This window comes from Oncorhynchus mykiss, chromosome 4, assembly GCF_013265735.2.
Source record: "Oncorhynchus mykiss isolate Arlee chromosome 4, USDA_OmykA_1.1, whole genome shotgun sequence".
NCBI classification, from domain to species: domain Eukaryota; kingdom Metazoa; phylum Chordata; class Actinopteri; order Salmoniformes; family Salmonidae; genus Oncorhynchus; species Oncorhynchus mykiss.
Genome location: NC_048568.1, coordinates 41,940,720 through 41,961,608, shown reverse-complemented (window position 1 = coordinate 41,961,608; position 20,889 = coordinate 41,940,720). Strand labels below are relative to the sequence as shown.

The following is a 20,889-nucleotide window of genomic DNA, read 5'->3' as shown; positions in this document are numbered from 1 at the left end:
TGTGACTGATCAAAGTGCCTCAGGCCTTCAAAAATACATTATTGAACTGATTGAAAATAAAGGGATATCGGTGAACAAATGCCTTGGTCAAGGCTACGACGGCACCAGTGCAATGAGTAGAGTTTACTCAGATGCTTTTTTAAAAGTGCATGTCAGACCGAGAGCATAATGCTTCATTCTTAGGTAGTTCTTTATGAGTTTTAGTTTTTTTGAAATCTCCCTCAGAAGCTACAGTTACCGGGATGGTTATTAAAAACAGCTTGGTTGTTGTAGCAACATCAGGGAAACTGGGAAGAAGGGAGTTGTGCTTCGAATTCAGCAGTTCAACACGTTATGGAAGGAGATGAACTGTACAGGAAGCTCTGGGGACAGGTCGTCTGGATACTGGACAGACACGGTACAGGAAGCTCTGGGGACAGGTCGTCTGGATACTGGACAGACACGGTACAGGAAGAGATGAACTGTACAGGAAGCTCTGGGGACAGGTCGTCTGGATACTGGACAGACACGGTACAGGAAGCTCTGGGGACAGGTCGTCTGGATACTGGACAGACACGGTACAGGAAGAGATGAACTGTACAGGAAGCTCTGGGGACAGGTCGTCTGGATACTGGACAGACACGGTACAGGAAGAGATGAACTGTACAGGAAGCTCTGGGGACAGGTCGTCTGGATACTGGACAGACAATACATTGGCGAATGCAAACAGATCATCATCTTTTGTGGACAACAGTTCTTGACTGTTAAAAAAAAAAAGCAGTTTGCGATTTTCTACTTCTTCTTCTTCTTTCTTCATACTGGTGAACCAGTGTTTGGGTTGTCAACCAATGTCACAGTTTAACTTTAGATCGTCCCCTCGCCCATACCCGGGCGCGAACCAGGGACCCTCTGCACACATTAACAACAGTCACCCACGAAGCATCGTTACCCATCGCTCCACAAAAGCCGCGGCAATATCAACTGTTCCTTATCTCTGGTGTATCTTTGCACGCATCATTCAAGACTTAATTTAAATTGTGTGCAATGGACACATAATTCATAATGTCTCAGAAGGACTTCAGAACACCAGGGGAGTCTCTCAAGCTGAATTTCAAATTTGATTTTGAAGGCCATTTGTGCATGCTATTAGCCAGAAAACCTGCTGAGTTCAACAATAAATAGTAGTTATATGTATCCTCTAGCCGACTACTTTTCATTTCATTGTTAGGCTATGTGTAATTTTCATAAATTGCAGTTAAATATCAGCTAGATACGATATGTAGAGCTATAGATGGTTGGCTGCACTGCATGAAGAAACATTCCCTACTAAGCTAGTGTTTTGAGGGTGGACTGACTGTATCATTTGGCATTCATAGACTGGTTTTACGGACAACAATTTTCTTTCCAAGCGGTGAGAGAGCGCTAGAATGGATCATGTCATGCAGGTTCTGGTAGGCTATACAGTAGTATTTTTTTAATCAATTGGTTTCTATGCTGTTGTATCATGTCCACTGGGCCCGAGTGGGACCAGGAGGAGGAAGACGACCTGTGCCGGGAAACGAGCCATCGTCAGAGGAGGACCTCAGGCACCCCTTTATGGACGTGGAGACCCTAGATGGGCCATCCGACATGAAAATCTTCAAGGGCCAGTTTGAGACGGCCCAGTTAAAGACCCCAACCTCCAGAACGCGAGGGGCCAGGTGATTGTGGTGGACATGATTGCGCTGTTACCTGGGGTAAGTGAGTGGCGCTACCCACACTTCGCCATCAAGCATAATTTACTGTATAAGGTTGTAAACCGCAATTGGGAGACAAAATAATTGTTACTCCTACCCACCCAGTATGTTAGTACTGTCTTGCAGCTCGCCCACACCCACCTGCTCTGGGCATACCTAGGGATGGAGAAAATCAGGGAGGGGATTGGGAATCGGTTCCTCTGGCCTGGAGTCAAGTGCGCCATGGAGGACTAGTGCCGTACCTGCCCGGAGTGCCAGATCACAGCCCAGAGGGCACATTATAGAGACCCTTTGGTTTCCCTGCCCATGATAGGGATGCCGTTTAAACAGGTGGCGATGGATCTGGTGGGTCCGTTGGTGAAGACAGCGAGGGGACACCAAATACACCAATGTTACGCACGGCCGCAGCGAAAGGTATCGCGTAGGAGCGCTTCCATTTATTGAGCCAGGTGGGTATCCCACGGGAAATCCTGACGGACCAGGGCATCGCATTCATGTCTCGTGTAATGAAACATGTCTGCAATCTTTTACAAATCAAACAGGTGAGGATCAGCGTGTACCATCCACAAATGGACGGGCTAGTCGAACGCTTCAATAAGAACCTAAAGCAGATGCTGAAGAAGGTCATTGAGTGAGATGGGAGGAACTGGGATCAGCTGCTGCCTCACTTGATGTTCTCAGTGCGCGATGTACCCCAAGCGTTCACTGGGTTCTCCACCTTTGAGCTCCTGTATGGCCGTCGGTCCCCCGGACTGCTGGACCTAGCCAAGGAGGTCTGGGAGGACCAACCGACCCCCTTTCTCGTCATGGTGAAACATGTGGAGGAGATAAGGGAGAGGATTGATGGCGATTTGGCCAGTGGTGAGGGAGCACATGGCCCAGGCGCAACGCGCTCAGGAGCGAGTATACACCCGGGGGGCCCAACCACGAGAGTTCCACCCAGGTGAGAAGGCCAGCAGTAGAACCTGCTGCTGCATATTTGGATGATATAATCGTCGTGACAGTTGGGAGTCGCATCTCTGTAGGCTACAGGCGGTGGTGGAAGCACCAAGCGATGCGGGGCTGACCTCGAAACCCCACAAGTGCAAGCTGGGCAATGTCGAGGTAGAGTACCTGGGCTATAGAATCGGGAAACGTGAAGCCCCAAGAAGAAGAACAAATTGCCGTCATCAGGGAATGGCCGGTCCCCCAAACCAAGAAGCAGGTGAAGTCGTTCCTGGGGTTATCAGGCTACTACAGTCAATTTGTACCTAACTTTGCCACAATAGTTTCTCCTCTCACAGACTTGACAAAGGCACGCCTACCCCAGACGGTACAATGGACGGAGGACACAGAGGTGGCGTTACAGGCCCTGATCGACGCGCTATGTTCACATCTGGTACTCATTACCCCGGACTTCTCAAATCACCTCCTGGAACAGACAGACGCGTCTGACACAGAAGTGGGGCCGTCTTGTCCCAAGAGCAGGAAGGTGAGGAACACCCAATCATGTATGTCAGCAGGAAGCTCCTCCCAAGGTAGAATAAATACTTGATTGTCAAGAAGGAGTGCCTCGCCATGAAGTGGGCACTGCACAACCTCAAGTATTACCTCCTCGGGAAGAAGTTCACCCTCATCACTGACCATGCCCCCCTCGTGTGGATGGCAAGAGGTACGGACACAAATTACCACATCTCCTGCTGGTTCCTGATGCCCTCTCCAGGAGGGATGCAAACCTAGCCCTGAGTACACTTCCCTCTCGGTCAGGGTGGTATCCCGGGAGGTCGACCCTGGTGGTTGGTGATAAAGGGGAGGGACGTGACGCGACGTTGTCTCCCTCGGGCTGGGTAACCTGACACTGATGGCACCAATTAGGGGAGAGTGCCAACCATCCGTGCAACCCACATAAATGGAGCACCGTGGCACACCGCGGGGGAGAAAAAGAGAGAGGCAAGGAGTAATTCTACAGAGGGGAACGAGCTCCCGAAGGCACAGTGTCACGTCCTGACCTTAGTTCCTCTTTTATGTGTCTGTTTTAGTTTGGATAGGGCGTGAGTTGGGGTGGGCATTCTATGTTGTGTTTTCTAGGCTTTCTATTTCTATGTGTTTGGCCTGGTATGGTTCCCAATCAGAGGCAGCTGTCAATCAGGCTCTGATTGAGAACCATACTTAGGCAGCCTGTTTTTCCACTATGATTTGTGGGTAGTTGTTTTCTGTGTCTGTGTTGTACCATACAGAACTGTTTCGGTTTTCATTTATTTCTCTTGTTCTTTTGTTTTCAGTGTTCAGCTTAATAAATATATTATGGACACTTACCACGCTGCGCATTGGTCTGATATTTCATACTACTCCTCAGAAGAGGAGGAAAATCGTTACACACAGAGCCGAATATGTGGACCGAGCCAACCCTAACTTATTTTGTTTATTTTTTGTTGCCTTGTAAAGTCGTGTTTTCTGACTAGAACCTCCCTGTCTCTGTGTCCATCTCTGTGTGCTCAATCCAACAACCAACAGTTTACCACAACTGATTATTAAGGCAGTTTGGGTCGAAGACTTGATGATGAAGTTCCTCTCTTGGATATTGACCACATATATGAATCTATATCGCTCTCTGGGGCAAGGCCTTAGCTTCTCGTCCTTTATATGAATCTTTCTCTATCTCTCTCTGGGGCAAGGCCTTAGCTTCTCGTCCTTTATATGAATCTTTCTCTATCTCTCTCTGGAGCTAGGCCTTAGCTTCTCGTCCTTTATATGAATCTTTCTCTATCTCTCTCTGGGGCAAGGCCTTAGCTTCTCGTCCTTTATATGAATCTTTCTCTATCTCTCTCTGGGGCAAGGCCTTAGCTTCTCTTCCTTTATATGAATCTCTATCTCTCTCTGGGGCTAGGCCTTAGCATCTCATCCTTAATATGAATCTTTCTCTATCTCTCTCTGGAGCAAGGCCTTAGCTTCTTGTCCTTTATATGAATGTCTATCTCTCTCTGGGGCAAGGCCTTAGCTTCTCGTCCTTTATATGAATGTCTATCTCTCTCTGGGGCAAGGCCTTAGCTTCTCGTCCTTTATATGAATCTTTCTCTATCTCTCTCTGGGGCAAGGCCTTAGCTTCTCGTCCTTTATATGAATCTTTCTCTATCTCTCTCTGGGGCAAGGCCTTAGCTTCTCGTCCTTTATATGAATCTTTCTCTATCTCTCTCTGGAGCAAGGCCTTAGCTTCTTGTCCTTTATATGAATGTCTATCTCTCTCTGGGGCAAGGCCTTAGCTTCTCGTCCTTTATATGAATGTCTATCTCTCTCTGGGGCAAGGCCTTAGCTTCTCGTCCTTTATATGAATCTTTCTCTATCTCTCTCTGGGGCAAGGCCTTAGCTTCTCGTCCTTTATATGAATCTTTCTCTATCTCTCTCTGGGGCAAGGCCTTAGCTTCTCGTCCTTTATATGAATCTTTCTCTATCTCTCTCTGGGGCAAGGCCTTAGCTTCTCGTCCTTTATATGAATGTCTATCTCTCTCTGGGGCAAGGCCTTAGCTTCTCGTCCTTTATATGAATCTTTCTCTATCTCTCTCTGGAGCTACGCCTTAGCTTCTCATCCTTTATATGAATCTTTCTCTATCTCTCTCTGGGGCAAGGCCTTAGCTTCTCGTCCTTTATATGAATCTTTCTCTATCTCTCTCTGGAGCTACGCCTTAGCTTCTCATCCTTTATATGAATCTTTCTGTTACGGTGCGTGAATGAGGACCCAAAAGCGAATTAACGTAAACAGAACTTCTTTAATAACAAAACATAGGTAGGCTCAGATGGACCGGCAGATTCCGACAGGACAGGACAAGGTTGCAGCAAACATGACGATAGTCTGGTTCAGGCATGAAAAACACAAACAAGAATCCGACAAAGACAGGAACAAAAACAGAGAGAGATATAGAGGACTAATCAGAGGGAAAAAGGGAACAGGTGGGAAAAGGGGTGACGAGGTAGTTAGGAGGAGACAAGGAACAGCTGGGGGAAAGAGGGGGAGAAAAGGTAACCTAATAACGACCAGCAGAGGGAGACAGGGTGAAGGGAAAGGACAGAAACAAGACACAACATGACAATACATGACAGTACCCCCCCACTCACCGAGCGCCTCCTGGCGCACTCGAGGAGGAAACCTGGCGGCAACGGAGGAAATCATCGATCAGCGCACGGTCCAGCACGTCCCGAGAGGGAACCCAACTCCTCTCCTCAGGACCGTACCCCTCCCAATCTACTAGGTACTGATGACCACGGCCCCGAGGACGCATGTCCAAAATCCTACGGACCCTGTAGATGGGTGCGCCCTCGACAAGGATGGGGGGGGGGGAAGACGAGCGGGGGCGCGAAGAACGGGCTTGACACAGGAGACATGGAAGACCGGGTGGACGCGACGAAGATATCGCGGAAGAAGAAGTCGCACTGCGACAGGATTAATGATCCGAGAAATACGGAACGGACCAACGAACCGCGGGGTCAACTTGCGAGAAGCGGTCTTAAGGGGAAGGTTCTGAGTGGAGAGCCAAACTCTCTGACCGCGACAATATCTAGGACTCTTAGTTCTACGCTTATTAGCAACTCTCACAGTCTGCGCCCTATAACAGCAAAGTGCAGACCTGACCCTCTTCCAGGTGCGCTCGCAACGTTGGACAAAAGCCTGAGCGGAGGGGACGCTGGACTCGGCGAACTGAGATGAGAACAGCGGAGGCTGGTACCCGAGGCTACTCTGAAAAGGAGATAGCCCGGTCGCAGACGAAGGAAGCGAGTTGTGGGCGTATTCTGCCCAGGGGAGCTGTTCTGACCAAGACGCAGGGTTGCGAAAAGAAAGACTGCGTAAGATGCGACCAATAGTCTGATTGGCCCGTTCTGCTTGACCGTTAGACTGGGGGTGAAAGCCAGAAGAGAGACTGACGGAAGCCCCAATCAAACGGCAAAACTCCCTCCAAAATTGAGACGTGAATTGCGGACCTCTGTCCGAAACGACGTCTGACGGAAGGCCATGAATTCTGAAAACATTCTCGATGATGATTTGTGCCGTCTCTTTAGCAGAAGGAAGCTTAGCAAGGGGAATAAAATGAGCCGCCTTAGAGAACCTGTCGACAACCGTAAGAATAACAGTCTTCCCCGCTGACGAAGGCAGTCCGGTGACAAAATCTAAGGCGATGTGAGACCACGGTCGAGAGGGAATGGGAAGCGGCCTGAGACGGCCGGCAGGAGGGGAGTTACCGGACTTAGTCTGCGCGCAGACCGAACAAGCAGCCACGAAGCGACGCGTGTCATGCTCCCGGGTGGGCCACCAAAAACGCTGGCGAATGGAAGCAAGCGTACCCCGAACGCCAGGATGGCCGGCTAACTTGGCAGAGTGAGCCCACTGAAGAACGGCCAGACGAGTAGGAACGGGAACGAAAAGAAGGTTCCTAGGACAAGCGCGCAGCGACGGAGTTTGAGTGAGTGCTTGCTTTACCTGCCTCTCAATTCCCCAGACAGTCAACCCGACAACACGCCCCTCAGGGAGAATCCCCTCGGGGTCAGTGGAGGCTACTGAAGAACTGAAGAGACGAGATAAAGCATCAGGCTTGGTGTTCTTAGAGCCCGGACGATAAGAAATCACGAACTCGAAACGAGCGAAAAACAGCGCCCAGCGCGCCTGACGCGCATTAAGTCGTTTGGCAGAACGGATGTACTCAAGGTTCCTATGGTCAGTCCAAACGACAAAAGGAACGGTCGCCCCCTCCAACCACTGTCGCCATTCGCCTAGGGCTAAGCGGATGGCGAGCAGTTCGCGGTTTCCCACATCATAGTTACGTTCCGACGGCGACAGGCGATGAGAAAAATACGCGCAAGGGTGGACCTTGTCGTCAGAGAGGGAGCGCTGAGAAAGAATGGCTCCCACGCCCACCTCTGACGCGTCAACCTCGACAACGAACTGTCTAGTGACGTCAGGTGTAACAAGGATAGGTGCGGATGTAAAACGATTCTTGAGGAGATCAAAAGCTCCCTGGGCGGAAACGGACCACTTAAAGCACGTCTTGACAGAAGTAAGGGCTGTGAGAGGAGCTGCCACCTGACCGAAATTACGGATGAAACGACGATAGAAGTTCGCGAAGCCGAGAAAGCGCTGCAGCTCGACGCGTGACTTAGGGACGGGCCAATCAATGACAGCTTGGACCTTAGCGGGATCCATCTTAATGCCTTCAGCGGAAATAACAGAACCGAGAAATGTGACGGAGGAGGCATGAAAAGAGCACTTCTCAGCCTTCACAAAAAGACAATTCTCTAAAAGGCGCTGGAGGACACGTCGAACGTGCTGAACATGAATCTGGAGTGACGGTGAAAAAATCAGGATATCGTCAAGGTAAACGAAAACAAAGATGTTCAGCATGTCTCTCAGGACATCATTGACTAATGCCTGAAAGACAGCTGGAGCGTTAGCGAGGCCGAAAGGAAGAACCCGGTATTCAAAGTGCCCTAACGGAGTGTTAAACGCCGTCTTCCACTCGTCCCCCTCCCTGATGCACACGAGATGGTAAGCGTTACGAAGGTCCAACTTAGTGAAAAACCTGGCTCCCTGCAGGATCTCGAAGGCTGAAGACATAAGAGGAAGCGGATAACGATTCTTCACTGTTATGTCATTCAGCCCTCGATAATCTATGCAGGGGCGCAGGGACCCGTCCTTCTTCTTAACAAAAAAAAACCCCGCTCCGGCGGGAGAGGAGGAGGGGACTATGGTACCGGCGGCAAGAGCTACAGACAAATAATCTTCGAGAGCCTTACGTTCGGGAGCCGACAGAGAGTATAGTCTACCCCGGGGGGGAGTGGTTCCCGGAAGGAGATCAATACTACAATCATACGACCGGTGTGGGGGAAGAGAGGTGGCCCTGGACCGACTGAACACCGTGCGCAGATCGTGATATTCCTCCGGCACCCCTGTCAAATCACCAGGCTCCTCCTGTGAAGAAGAGACAGAGGAAACAGGAGGGATAGCAGACATTAAACATTTCACATGACAAGAGACGTTCCAGGAGAGGATAGAATTACTAGACCAATTAATGGAAGGATTATGACAAACTAGCCAGGGATGGCCCAAAACAACAGGTGTAAAAGGTGAACGAAAAATTAAAAAAGAAATGGTTTCGCTATGATTACCAGAAACAGTGAGGGTTAAAGGTAGCGTCTCACGCTGAATCCTGGGGAGAGGACTACCATCCAGGGCGAACAAGGCCGTGGACTCCCTTAACTGTCTGAGAGGAATGTCATGTTCCCGAGCCCAGGTCTCGTCCATAAAACAGCCCTCCGCCCCAGAGTCTATTAAGGCACTGCAGGAAGCTGACGAACCGGTCCAGCGTAGATGGACCGACAAGGTAGTGCAGGATCTTGAAGGAGAGACAGGAGTAGTAGCGCTCACCAGTAGCCCTCCGCTTACTGATGAGCTCTGGCTTTTACTGGACATGAAGTGACAAAATGACCAGCAGAACCGCAATAGAGACAGAGGCGGTTGGTGATTCTCCGTTCCCTCTCCTTAGTCGAGATGCGGATACCTCCCAGCTGCATAGGCTCAGCACCCGAGCCGGCAGAGGAAGATGGTAGTGATGCGGAGAGGGGGGCAACGGAGAACGCGAGCTCCTTTCCACGAGCTCGGTGACGAAGATCAACCCGTCGCTCAATGCGAATAGCGAGTTCAATCAAGGAATCCACGCTGGAAGGAACCTCCCGGGAGAGAATCTCATCCTTTACCTCTGCGCGGAGACCCTCCAGAAAACGAGCGAGCAAAGCCGGCTCGTTCCAGCCACTGGAGGCAGCAAGAGTGCGAAACTCAATAGAGTAGTCTGTTATGGATCGATTACCTTGACATAGGGAAGACAGGGCCCTGGAAGCCTCCTCCCCAAAAACAGATTGATCAAAAACCCGTATCATCTCCTCCTTAAAGTCCTGATACTGGTTAGTACACTCAGCCCTTGCCTCCCAGATTGCCGTGCCCCACTCACGAGCCCGTCCAGTAAGGAGAGATATGACGTAGGCGACACGAGCAGTGCTCCTGGAGTAAGTGTTGGGCTGGAGAGAAAACACAATATCACACTGGGTGAGGAACGAGCGGCATTCAGTGGGCTCCCCAGAGTAACACGGCGGGTTATTGATTCTGGGCTCCGGAGATTCGAAAGCCCTGGAAGTGGCCGGTGGATCGAGGCGGAGATGGTGAACCTGTTCTGTGAGGTTGGAGACTTGGGTGGCCAGGGTCTCAACGGCATGTCGAGCAGCAGACAATTCCTGCTCGTGTCTGCCTAGCATCGCTCCCTGGATCTCGACGGCTGAGTGGAGAGGATCCGAAGTCGCTGGGTCCATTCTTGGTCGGATTCTTCTGTTACGGTGCGTGAATGAGGACCCAAAAGCGAATTAACGTAAACAGAACTTCTTTAATAACAAAACATAGGTAGGCTCAGATGGACCGGCAGATTCCGACAGGACAGGACAAGGTTGCAGGCATGAAAAACACAAACAAGAATCCGACAAAGACAGGAACAAAAACAGAGAGAGATATAGAGGACTAATCAGAGGGAAAAAGGGAACAGGTGGGAAAAGGGGTGACGAGGTAGTTAGGAGGAGACAAGGAACAGCTGGGGGAAAGAGGGGGAGAAAAGGTAACCTAATAACGACCAGCAGAGGGAGACAGGGTGAAGGGAAAGGACAGAAACAAGACACAACATGACAATACATGACACTTTCTCTATCTCTCTCTGGGGCTACGCCTTAGCTTCTCATCCTTTATATGAATCTTTCTCTATCTCTCTCTGGGGCTACGCCTTAGCTTCTCATCCTTTATATGAATCTTTCTCTATCTCTCTCTGGAGCAAGGCCTTAGCTTCTCATCCTTTATATGAATCTTTCTCTATCTCTCTCTGGGGCTAGGCCTTAGCTTCTCATCCTTTTTATGAATCTTTCTCTATCTCTCTCTGGGGCTAGGCCTTAGCTTCTCATCCTTTATATGAATCTTTCTCTATCTCTCTCTGGGGCTACGCCTTAGCTTCTCATCCTTTTTAGATTCATTTCATATTAATATCATACAGTGGACTCCTAAGTCTATAGGTCTATGCATGCAATGCCCTGATACATTTAGTGCTCAAATCTCTTGACAGCTGAACCATGAGGTGGACAATTATTGTTTTCGTAACGGGAAAAAAAACAATAAAAACAATTAGATATAAAGTTGTGCATATGCTACACATCGAAACACAAGGAAAAGTGTTTTGTAATTTTTTTATAGGCTGTTTTTAAGGAGACGTAAATGTTGCTCATTTGGCCGACATCCCTGGTTGGCCGACATCCCCGCTCAGCCATGTCATAAGGCCTACTCTACACCACCAGGCGCTCAGCCATGTCATAAGGCCTACTCTACACCACCAGGTGCTCAGCCATGTCATAAGGCCTACTCTACACCACCAGGCGCTCAGCCATGTCATAAGGTCTACTCTACACCACCAGGTGCTCAGCCATGCCAGAAGGCCTACTCTACACCACCAGGTGCTCAGCCATGTCATAAGGCCTACTCTACACCACCAGGTGCTCAGCCATGTCATAAGGCCTACTCTACACCACCAGGCGCTCAGCCATGTCATAAGGCCTACTCTACACCACCAGGCGCTCAACCATGTCATAAGGCCTACTCTACACCACCAGGCGCTCAGCCATGTCATAAGGCCTACTCTACACCACCAGGTGCTCAGCCATGTCATAAGGCCTACTCTACACCACCAGGCGCTTAGCCATGTCATAAGGCCTACTCTACACCACCAGGCGCTCAGCCATGTCATAAGGCCTACTCTACACCACCAGGTGCTCAGCCATGTCATAAGGCCTACTCTACACCACCAGGCACTCAGCCATGTCATAAGGCCTACTCTACACCACCAGGCGCTCAGCCATGTCATAAGGCCTACTCTACACCACCAGGTGCTCAGCCATGTCATAAGGCCTACTCTACACCACCAGGTGCTCAGCCATGTCATAAGGCCTACTCTACACCACCAGGTGCTCAGCCATGTCATAAGGCCTACTCTACACCACCAGGTGCTCAGCCATGTATTGAACACTGCTGTCTTTTTTTGTTGCCAACAGTGATTGCGTTTTATATAATTAGCCTACATTATGACTATCCCATTAGGAATAGTAGATATCTTACATGAGTCTGTAAATGCAACGGCAGATGCATGGAATACTTTATTAAAAAGGTGTATTTAGCTTCACCAAACCTGGAAACTCAAATGTCGCCTATGGGAGAGGGACAGAGATGGGGAGATCCGACTCAACTCCAAACGAAACTGTCTATCGTACATTTAGCGTGTCCAACGACAAAACGGTCACAGCTGAATAGACAAGAGCCTATCGTGAACGTACCGCTTGCAAAACAGATGTGTTTTTTCTTCTCTCCCTTATCCCAATACCGTGATCATTTTACATCAATAAAAACGTTCAGTTTCACCATCTCACCACCAGGTGGTGCTGCGGCACCACTACTCCCCGTGGCCATGGCTGTGCATGCCCACAGCAACCTGCACGAACTGACAATGCCAATCGAGCTAACAACCAGAGGGCATGCCTGGCAACTATGCCAATGATATTTACGGGTATTCGGCTATTGACTCGTACGTACGACTGCAGCACAGCCGTGCTATAGGACGCCGACTCACGTGTACAATTACTTCAGTAACCTATTTTCTGTTGAGTTGTGTTCTGCTCTCCTCTCCTCCCTCCAGTGCGGACGGTGAGTTCGCCGTAACCCACATGACCAAGGCCCACCTGTTCCACAATGGGAAGGTGCGCTGGGTTCCCCCGGCCATCTATAAGTCCTCCTGCTCTATAGACGTTACCTTCTTCCCCTTCGACCAGCAGAACTGCAAGATGAAGTTTGGTTCCTGGACTTACGACAAGGCTAAGATTGACCTGGAACGAATCGAGGTATGGAGTTTTATCTTGTTATTATTATATTATATATATATATTTTTCAAACCTTTCTATAACCAGGAAGGGCTCATTGAGGTCTGAAATCTCTTTTTCAAGAGCGTCCTGGCCAAGATAGGCAGCACCAAGTCATTACAAAAATTAGAGACAGACAACATGAAAAACTACAAGTAATCTAGTAAAAACCATTGAATTCACAGGAGTATAAAACAGCAAATTAAAAACATTGACAGGTCAGGGAATCAGCCTCAAAATCCTTCATCAGTGATTTAAAAACACCAATCGGGACAAGTTCTTCCAGTTTCAAAGTATTTTGTAAGGTGTTCCAAGACGATGGCGCAGAGGACATAAAAGCCCTTTTACCAAATTCAGTTGGGACATTTGGAACAGTTAGCAGGATAAAGTCCAGCGAACGAAGAGAGTACCCACCACATTTCTGAACAATAAAAATGGCCAAATAAAAAGGTAGTAAACCCAAAATGGCTTTGTAAATAAAAGTATACCAGTGACTGAGCCAACGAGTGACTAGAGAAGGCCAGCCAACCCTGGTATACAAAGTGCAGCGGTGAGTAAGGGTTTTGCAGTTTAAAATAAATCTCAAAGTGCCATGGTAAAGGGTGTCAATTGATCTCAAACACTGAGCGGAAGCATTCATATATAAAATATCCCCATAGTTTAGTAAAGACATAAATGTAGCTGATTACTAGCCTCCTTCTGGCTTCAAACGAAAAACAGGCCGTATTCCTAAAATAAAATCCCAATTTCAGCTTCAATTTTTTTGTAAGTTGTTTAATATGCAATTTAAAACATAGGCCGTCATCAATTAAAATTCCAAGATACTTATATGAGGTTACAGTCTCAATCTCATTGCCCTGACAGGTAGTAATAGGTGAAAGGTTCAGAGGTCTATTTCTTGCTTTAGAAAACACCATTAGTTTAGTTTTGTCAGTATCGAGGATAAGCTTCAGTTGACACAAGGTACCATTGTATAAAAGGCAGTATAACAGTATAAAAAGCAGTTTGCAAGTTCTGGAAAGCTTTTGTGAGAGACGAGGCACGGCAATAAATAACAGCATCATCAGCATAAAAGTGAAGTTTGTGCATTTCGCACATTTTTGTCTAAATGATTTATTGTATCAGTCAGTCAGTCAGTCAGCCAGTCAGTCAGCCAGTCAGTCAGCCAGTCAGTCAGTCAGTCAGCCAGTCAGTCAGCCAGTCAGTCAGCCAGTCAGCCAGTCAGTCAGCCAGTCAGTCAGCCAGTCAGTCAGTCAGTCAGTCAAGGAGGTAATGTTATACAAGTGTTGTACAAGGTGTGTATGATATGGGTAACGTATTGTCTATGTGTCTATGTGTTTACGTTTTTTACATTAGCACTAGCCTGGTCCCAGATCTGTTTGTGCTCTTGCTAACTCCATTGTTGTCATCGTCAAGCCCACTAGCCTGATCCCAGATCTGTTTGTGCTCTTGCTAACTCCATTGTTGTCATTGTCAAGCCACACTGAGAGCCAATCAGAGCCAGCAGCGTGTGACAATTTTCCTCTACGGGAGATTAAAGTGTATCTCTATCCCCTAGAATACAGTAGACCTGAACAACTATATCTACACAGTGCTTATGAAGCTTTTATGTATGCCATATGAAGCCTTTATAGAGTGGGACGGTTGATCTTTATCCCCTAGAACACTGTGGATCTGAACAACTACTGGGAGAGTGGAGAGTGGGCCATCATCAACGCAGTGGGAACCTACAACACCAAGAAGTACGACTGCTGTCATGAGATCTACCCTGATATCACCTACTTCTTCATCATCAGACGGCTGCCTCTCTTCTACACCATCAACCTGATCATCCCCTGTCTGCTCATCTCCTGTCTGACCGTCCTAGTCTTCTATCTTCCCTCAGGTAGGTCCTAGTCTTCTATCTCCCCTCAGGTAGATTCCTAGTCTCCTATCTCCCCTCAGGTAGATTCCTAGTCTCCTATCTCCCCTCAGGTAGATTCCTCGTCTTCTATCTCCCCTCAGATAGATTCCTAGTCTCCTATCTCCCCTCAGGTAGATTCCTCGTCTTCTATCTCCCCTCAGATAGATTCCTAGTCTTCTATCTCCCCTCAGGTAGATTCCTCGTCTTCTATCTCCCCTCAGGTAGATTCCTAGTCTCCTATCTCCCCTCAGGTAGATTCCTCGTCTTCTATCTCCCCTCAGGTAGATTCCTAGTCTCCTATCTCCCCTCAGGTAGATTCCTAGTCTCCTATCTCCCCTCAGGTAGATTCCTCGTCTTCTATCTCCCCTCTGGTAGATTCCTAGTCTTCTATCTCCCTTCAGGTAGGTCCTAGTCTTCTATCTCCCCTCAGGTAGATTCCTAGTCTTCTATCTCCCCTCAGGTAGATTCCTAGTCTTCTATCTCCCCTCAGGTAGATTCCTAGTCTTCTATCTCCCCTCAGGTAGATTCCTAGTCTTCTATCTCCCCTCAGGTAGGTCCTAGTCTTCTATCTCCCCTCAGGTAGATTCCTAGTCTTCTATCTCCCCTCAGGTAGATTCCTAGTCTTCTATCTCCCCTTCAGGTTGGTCCTAGTCTTCTATCTCCCCTCAGGTAGATTCCTAGTCTTCTATCTCCCCTCAGGTAGATTCCTAGTCTTCTATCTCCCCTCAGGTAGATCCTAGTCTTCTATCTCCCCTCAGGTAGATTCCTAGTCTTCTATCTCCCCTGAGGTAGATTCCTAGTCTTCTATCTCCCCTTCAGGTTGGTCCTAGTCTTCTATCTCCCCTCAGGTAGATTCCTAGTCTTCTATCTCCCCTCAGGTAGATTCCTAGTCTTCTATCTCCCCTCAGGTAGATTCCTAGTCTTCTCTCTCCCCTCAGGTAGATCCTAGTCTTCTATCTCCCCTCAGGTAGATTCCTAGTCTTCTATCTCCCCTCAGGTAGATTCCTAGTCTTCTATCTCCCCTTCAGGTTGGTCCTAGTCTTCTATCTCCCCTCAGGTAGATTCCTAGTCTTCTATCTCCCCTCAGGTAGATTCCTAGTCTTCTATCTCCCCTCAGGTAGATCCTAGTCTTCTATCTCCCCTCAGGTAGATTCCTAGTCTTCTATCTCCCCTCAGGTAGATTCCTAGTCTTCTATCTCCCCTTCAGGTTGGTCCTAGTCTTCTATCTCCCTTCAGGTAGGTCCTAGTCTTCTATCTCCCCTCAGGTAGATTCCTAGTCTTCTATCTCCCCTCAGGTAGATTCCTAGTCTTCTATCTCCCCTTCAGGTTGGTCCTAGTCTTCTATCTCCCCTCAGGTAGATTCCTAGTCTTCTATCTCCCCTCAGGTAGATCCTAGTCTTCTATCTCCCCTCAGGTAGATTCCTAGTCTTCTATCTCCCCTCAGGTAGATTCCTAGTCTTCTATCTCCCCTTCAGGTTGGTCCTAGTCTTCTATCTCTCCTCAGGTAAGTAGGCTAACAGAGGGAATCTCTGAATTTTTCTGAAAGTAACAGTGTGACACAGCTAGCTTGTTAAGGGTGACTCTAGTAGCATTTCAGTCAGTGACTTCACTCGCTCAGACCTTTTGAAGTAGTCGTCATTTCACTTGCTCTCTGTCGTGGGATAATCAGAATTTGTTGGTAACATATGTAAGATGTTTTATGTTTATCAAATGTGTGTAAGTTAATTCCCACGACATCTCCAAGATGCTTGGCTTTTGTGGACCGATAGGTAACGATGCTTCATGGGTGACTGTTGTCGATGTGTTCAGAGGGTCCCTGGTTCGAGCCTTGGTTGGGGCAAAGAGAGAGACGGGAGAAATACTGTCACTTGAACAATTCAGAATGTAGCCAACATCCCCATCTAGTGGAGGTTTTGGAACATTACAGGTTGTTACAACTAAGATTTTTGACATACATATTGCCTACGTATTAGTTTATGTTAGTTTAAACATAGTTTATGTTAGTAACAGTTCAGTAAAGTTCAGTAAAATTCAGTAACAAATATTGAAAGAGCATTAAGCTTATTTTCAATCTGCTTCAGTAAAAAAGTATTTAATAAAAAATAAAAAAAATAATTTCTCTTATGCTGACTTGATTCACAAATTAAAAGCCAAACTTGTCTTTCATCAACCAAATATGGCTTAATAAATGTATTTATCTATAATACATGCAAGAAGAAAAGGGCATATGTAAAAAAAAATATTTATTATTACATCTTACAAAACACTATGCACTTTTATTCGGTGCCTAACGAAAGTCTACACACCCCTTGCACAGTCTTCACATTTTGATGCCTTTAAATTACATCCAACAATCCATTACATTGGATTTCTTTCCCTAGTGATCTACTCTACTCCACATTTTCAAAGTGAAAAGAAATGTCTAGAAAATGTTCCCTAATTAATTACAAATAAAAACCAAGATGTCTTGGTTGCGTATGTCCTCACACCTCCAGAGTTGTTTTGTGTTCTTATTCTTTCTCACAAAAGTTCGGATCCTTTCTATTCTCATTGATTCTACAGATTGTAAATTAAAGATAACAATTTAGCTAAGAGTATTATTATATTATTAATCGATTCACTATGATTTTTTAAATCCCCCAGCAGTGCTATCTGCAGAGTTAGCTCCAGGTAAATGTTGCAATTCTTCATCCATTCCTGAACTTCTGACCAAAAACAAGCTACATATGGACAATACCAAAATAAAATATCCTATCACAGCAAAATCTGCAAAGGCGGGAAGGTTGTATTCCCCATATATACATTCTTTTGGTTGCAAGAATTCTGAATAATAATTTAAATTAAAAAAACTCAAAGTTTTGAATCCAGCATTGTTTTGTGTATTAGTTCATATAAACCATAAACCATCGAAAATCTGCTGTCAATGTTTTGGTCCTTAAATTAATCTGGTGTACCTTTTTAAACATCACAATTTTCTTTAACCAATTTTGGTCTTTAATTAATTAAGTTCCTTACTTTCTCGCCCATTCTACTTGCCTCTTCCATTTTTGCGGTAATGCTGCAATTAGTTGGTTGTAATTTTGGGTAGAGCAGACATTTCCATATGTTTTTGTTAGCTGCGTGTGACATAACTCCATATTTATGATATCATTCACTAAACTTATAACCTTTTTAAACATTTAATTGAAAAATATTTATCCTATTTATGATATCAGTTACAAATATTATACTTTTATAAAATAGTTTTAAAAAAATACATAAATTTGTATATTTGAATTAAACCATAATATTTATTCTGTATTTTCTGGTAGATTAAATTGCAACCAACTTTCTATGGCTTGTTTTAAAGATAGGGAAATAAATCAGCAGGGGATCAAATAGTTCTTTCCCTCGCTGTATCTGTAATGTTAGTTCCTCTATTTCCTTTTGTTAATATGAACTCTTTTAACTTAAATTACTTCTGTTTTAAAGATGAGTGTTGAATTCCATGGCCTCTAAAAAAGGCACATTTAAAAGTGTCCCATACAATAAGGGGATCTGCTGTACCTCTGTTATGTCGGAACAATTCAGTTATAAATGATTCTGTCCTGGTTAAAAAACAAGTTGTCATCCAATAGGCTTTGATTAAATTTCCAATATCCTCGCCCACGTGGAAGTTCTGTAAGAGTAATGTATGTGCCAAATTATTTGATGGTCCGACCGCATTCTGTCCCCTATCAACTCTTTTTTTTTGTTACGATGAGCGAAGGGGGGTAACCCAAGAGCGGACTCAGAAGAGGAAGCCGGGATGAATGCACAAAAATGTTTGTTTAACACAGAGAAATGGGGAGTGCAGAAACCGGGGTAGCTCAGATGAGTTGCAAAAACCAGGAGTGTAGAGTGAGGTTGGAGCTTCTATCTCAAGGCCATCAGACTGTTAAACAGCCACCACTAACATTGAGTGGCTGCTGTCGACACACTGACTCAACTCCAGCCACTTTAATACGTAATGGGAATTGATGGAAATTGATGGAAATTATATCACTAGCCACTTTAAACAATGCTACTTAATATAATGTTTACATACCCTACATTACTCATCTCATATGTATATGTACAGTGGGGCAAAAAAAGTATTTAGTCAGCCACCAATTGTGCAAGTTCTCCCACTTAAAAAAGATGAGAGAGGCCTGTAATTTTCATCATAGCTACACTTAAACTATGACAGACAAAATGAGAAGAAAAAAAATCCAGAAAATCACATTGTAGGATTTTTTATGAATTTATTTGCAAATTATGGTGGAAAATAAGTATTTGGTCACCTACAAACAAGCAACATTTCTGGCTCTCACAGACCTGTAACTTCTTCTTTAAGAGGCTCCTCTGTCCTCCACTCGTTACCTGTATTAATGGCACCTGTTTGAACTTGTTATCAGTATAAAAGACACCTGTCCACAACCTCAAACAGTCACACTCCAAACTCCACTATGGCCAAGACCAAAGAGCTGTCAAAGGACACCAGAAACAATCACAGAGAGAGAGAGGGAGAGAGAGAACAGGGAAAGAACTGTAGGTCAAGAAGACACCGGATGACCACCAGAGGGCGTAGCAGGAGCAGATGTGACATTTTCTTTTTTTACTTTTGATGCCAGCGAGGATGACATAAGTTGTCAAGACGACTTGCTTGATTGAGCCTCCCCCATGTATTTCTCACTAGGTCAGGATATTTAAGCCTCCATATATGTTTCCATATATCTCCACACCTCAGAGTTAATAATTGGGGGAAGCACCTTACAGCCGTGAATCATGTACGATGAAGATTCTGCCAACTTTGCACAACACTTAGGGCAACATATCCATTGTTTTTGTCAAAACTGCTCAAACTCAGTAAATGTGGTTGGGAATCATTGATGGACAGGAATATTAAACCATTGTCTCTGATTTTTTTCAAGCCCATTTTAGTCAGGAATGAAGATTGACCACTCAGGAATAGTTAACACCACTTGGCATTAATATTTGTGTAATTGTCTTGTTGAAAAATACAACTCTACCAAAGGGTTGGGTTTTCAGAAGACAGGCGGATTTTCATTAAAAAAAAAATTTTTAAATTGTGGGCTTTTGCTCCTTTTATGTTTATTTGGATCCTGACAAACTCACCAGTCCGATGACAAACATACCCATAACATGATGCTTCCAAAATACTTAAAAATGCAGAGGGTTTCACTCTGTGTTGCGTTGTATTGGAACTGCTTTGCCCTGTTGTCTTGCAGTATTACTTAACAGCCTTGTTGCAAACAGATTTTTTAATTAACACAGTTTTCCTTCTTTTCACTTTGTCATACAGTAATGTGGAGTGAATGCAATGTTGTCAATCCTTTCTGTATTTTTAAATATTGTGGTGGCAGCATCATGTTATGGGTATGCTTGTCACCAGCAGGGACTGGTCAATTCGTTAGGATCTAGATAATAAAATTAATCTAAAAGAAAATCTAACCCTGGCATAAAGTTGTAATTTTCTGTGGGACAATTACACAAATGTTAATTCCTAAGACACACTGTGAAAAACACCCACAAATGTTAATTCCTAAGACACACTGTGAAAAACACACCCACAAATGTTAATTCCTAAGACACACTGTGAAAAACACACCCACAAATGTTAATTCCTAAGACACACTGTGAAAAACACACCCACAAATCTAGGGCCTAGATTCAATCAGATTCAAGCGTTAACCGACGATAGCAGATCCCCCAGCATATAGCAGATGTTTTGGCGGTGTTGGAGGTGGAACCGTGTAGGACAGTGAGCAGCTGCTTATTGTGATCATGAAGCCACATCCGCCACATCCGCCCGACTCACGTTAGAAGTTCAGAACAAGAACGTGTAGGCTACATATAATTTTTTTTTTACACTCAAATTTAAAAATATCATTCATCAAAATAATAAGGCTTTCAGTCATCCTAATTGAGGTGTAGATTACATCTCAAAATTCCACTGTTCTAATTTGTAAACAAGGCTGAATGGGTTTATGTTAATGAGACTCCGTGCAGCCAATGGCAATGTCCGCTTTAAGTATAATGCAGGGAACCACTATGCGGATGTCAGCTAAAGTGGATCTGATTGAATAGAACCCATCATGTAGAATTTTTCTTTTCACTTTGAAAATGTTGTGTCGATCTGTAAGGGAAAAAGAAAATCGAACTTAATCACTTTTTTTTTTCAATATAATTTTAAAGCAGAGAAATGTAAGAAAAAAAACATGCAAAGGGGTGTGTTCACTAGCGACCGTAGATGAACATCAATTGTAAAAACATTTATATCCTCTTTTACTCGATCAATAA

The 20,889-nt window shown here is 45.6% G+C and overlaps 1 protein-coding gene across 2 annotated transcripts in view; it reads left to right on the top strand.

The window, feature by feature from the left end:
• LOC110522645 (neuronal acetylcholine receptor subunit alpha-2) overlaps positions 1 to 20,889 on the top strand; it is a 54,684-nt gene that overhangs the window by 28,204 nt on the left and 5,591 nt on the right. For both annotated transcript variants that reach the window (XM_036976370.1, XM_036976368.1), the window contains exons 5-6: positions 12,446 to 12,647; positions 14,328 to 14,550. In XM_036976370.1, coding sequence (XP_036832265.1) covers positions 12,446 to 12,647; positions 14,328 to 14,550 — 425 coding nt within the window. The remainder of the gene's footprint in view (positions 1 to 12,445; positions 12,648 to 14,327; positions 14,551 to 20,889) is intronic.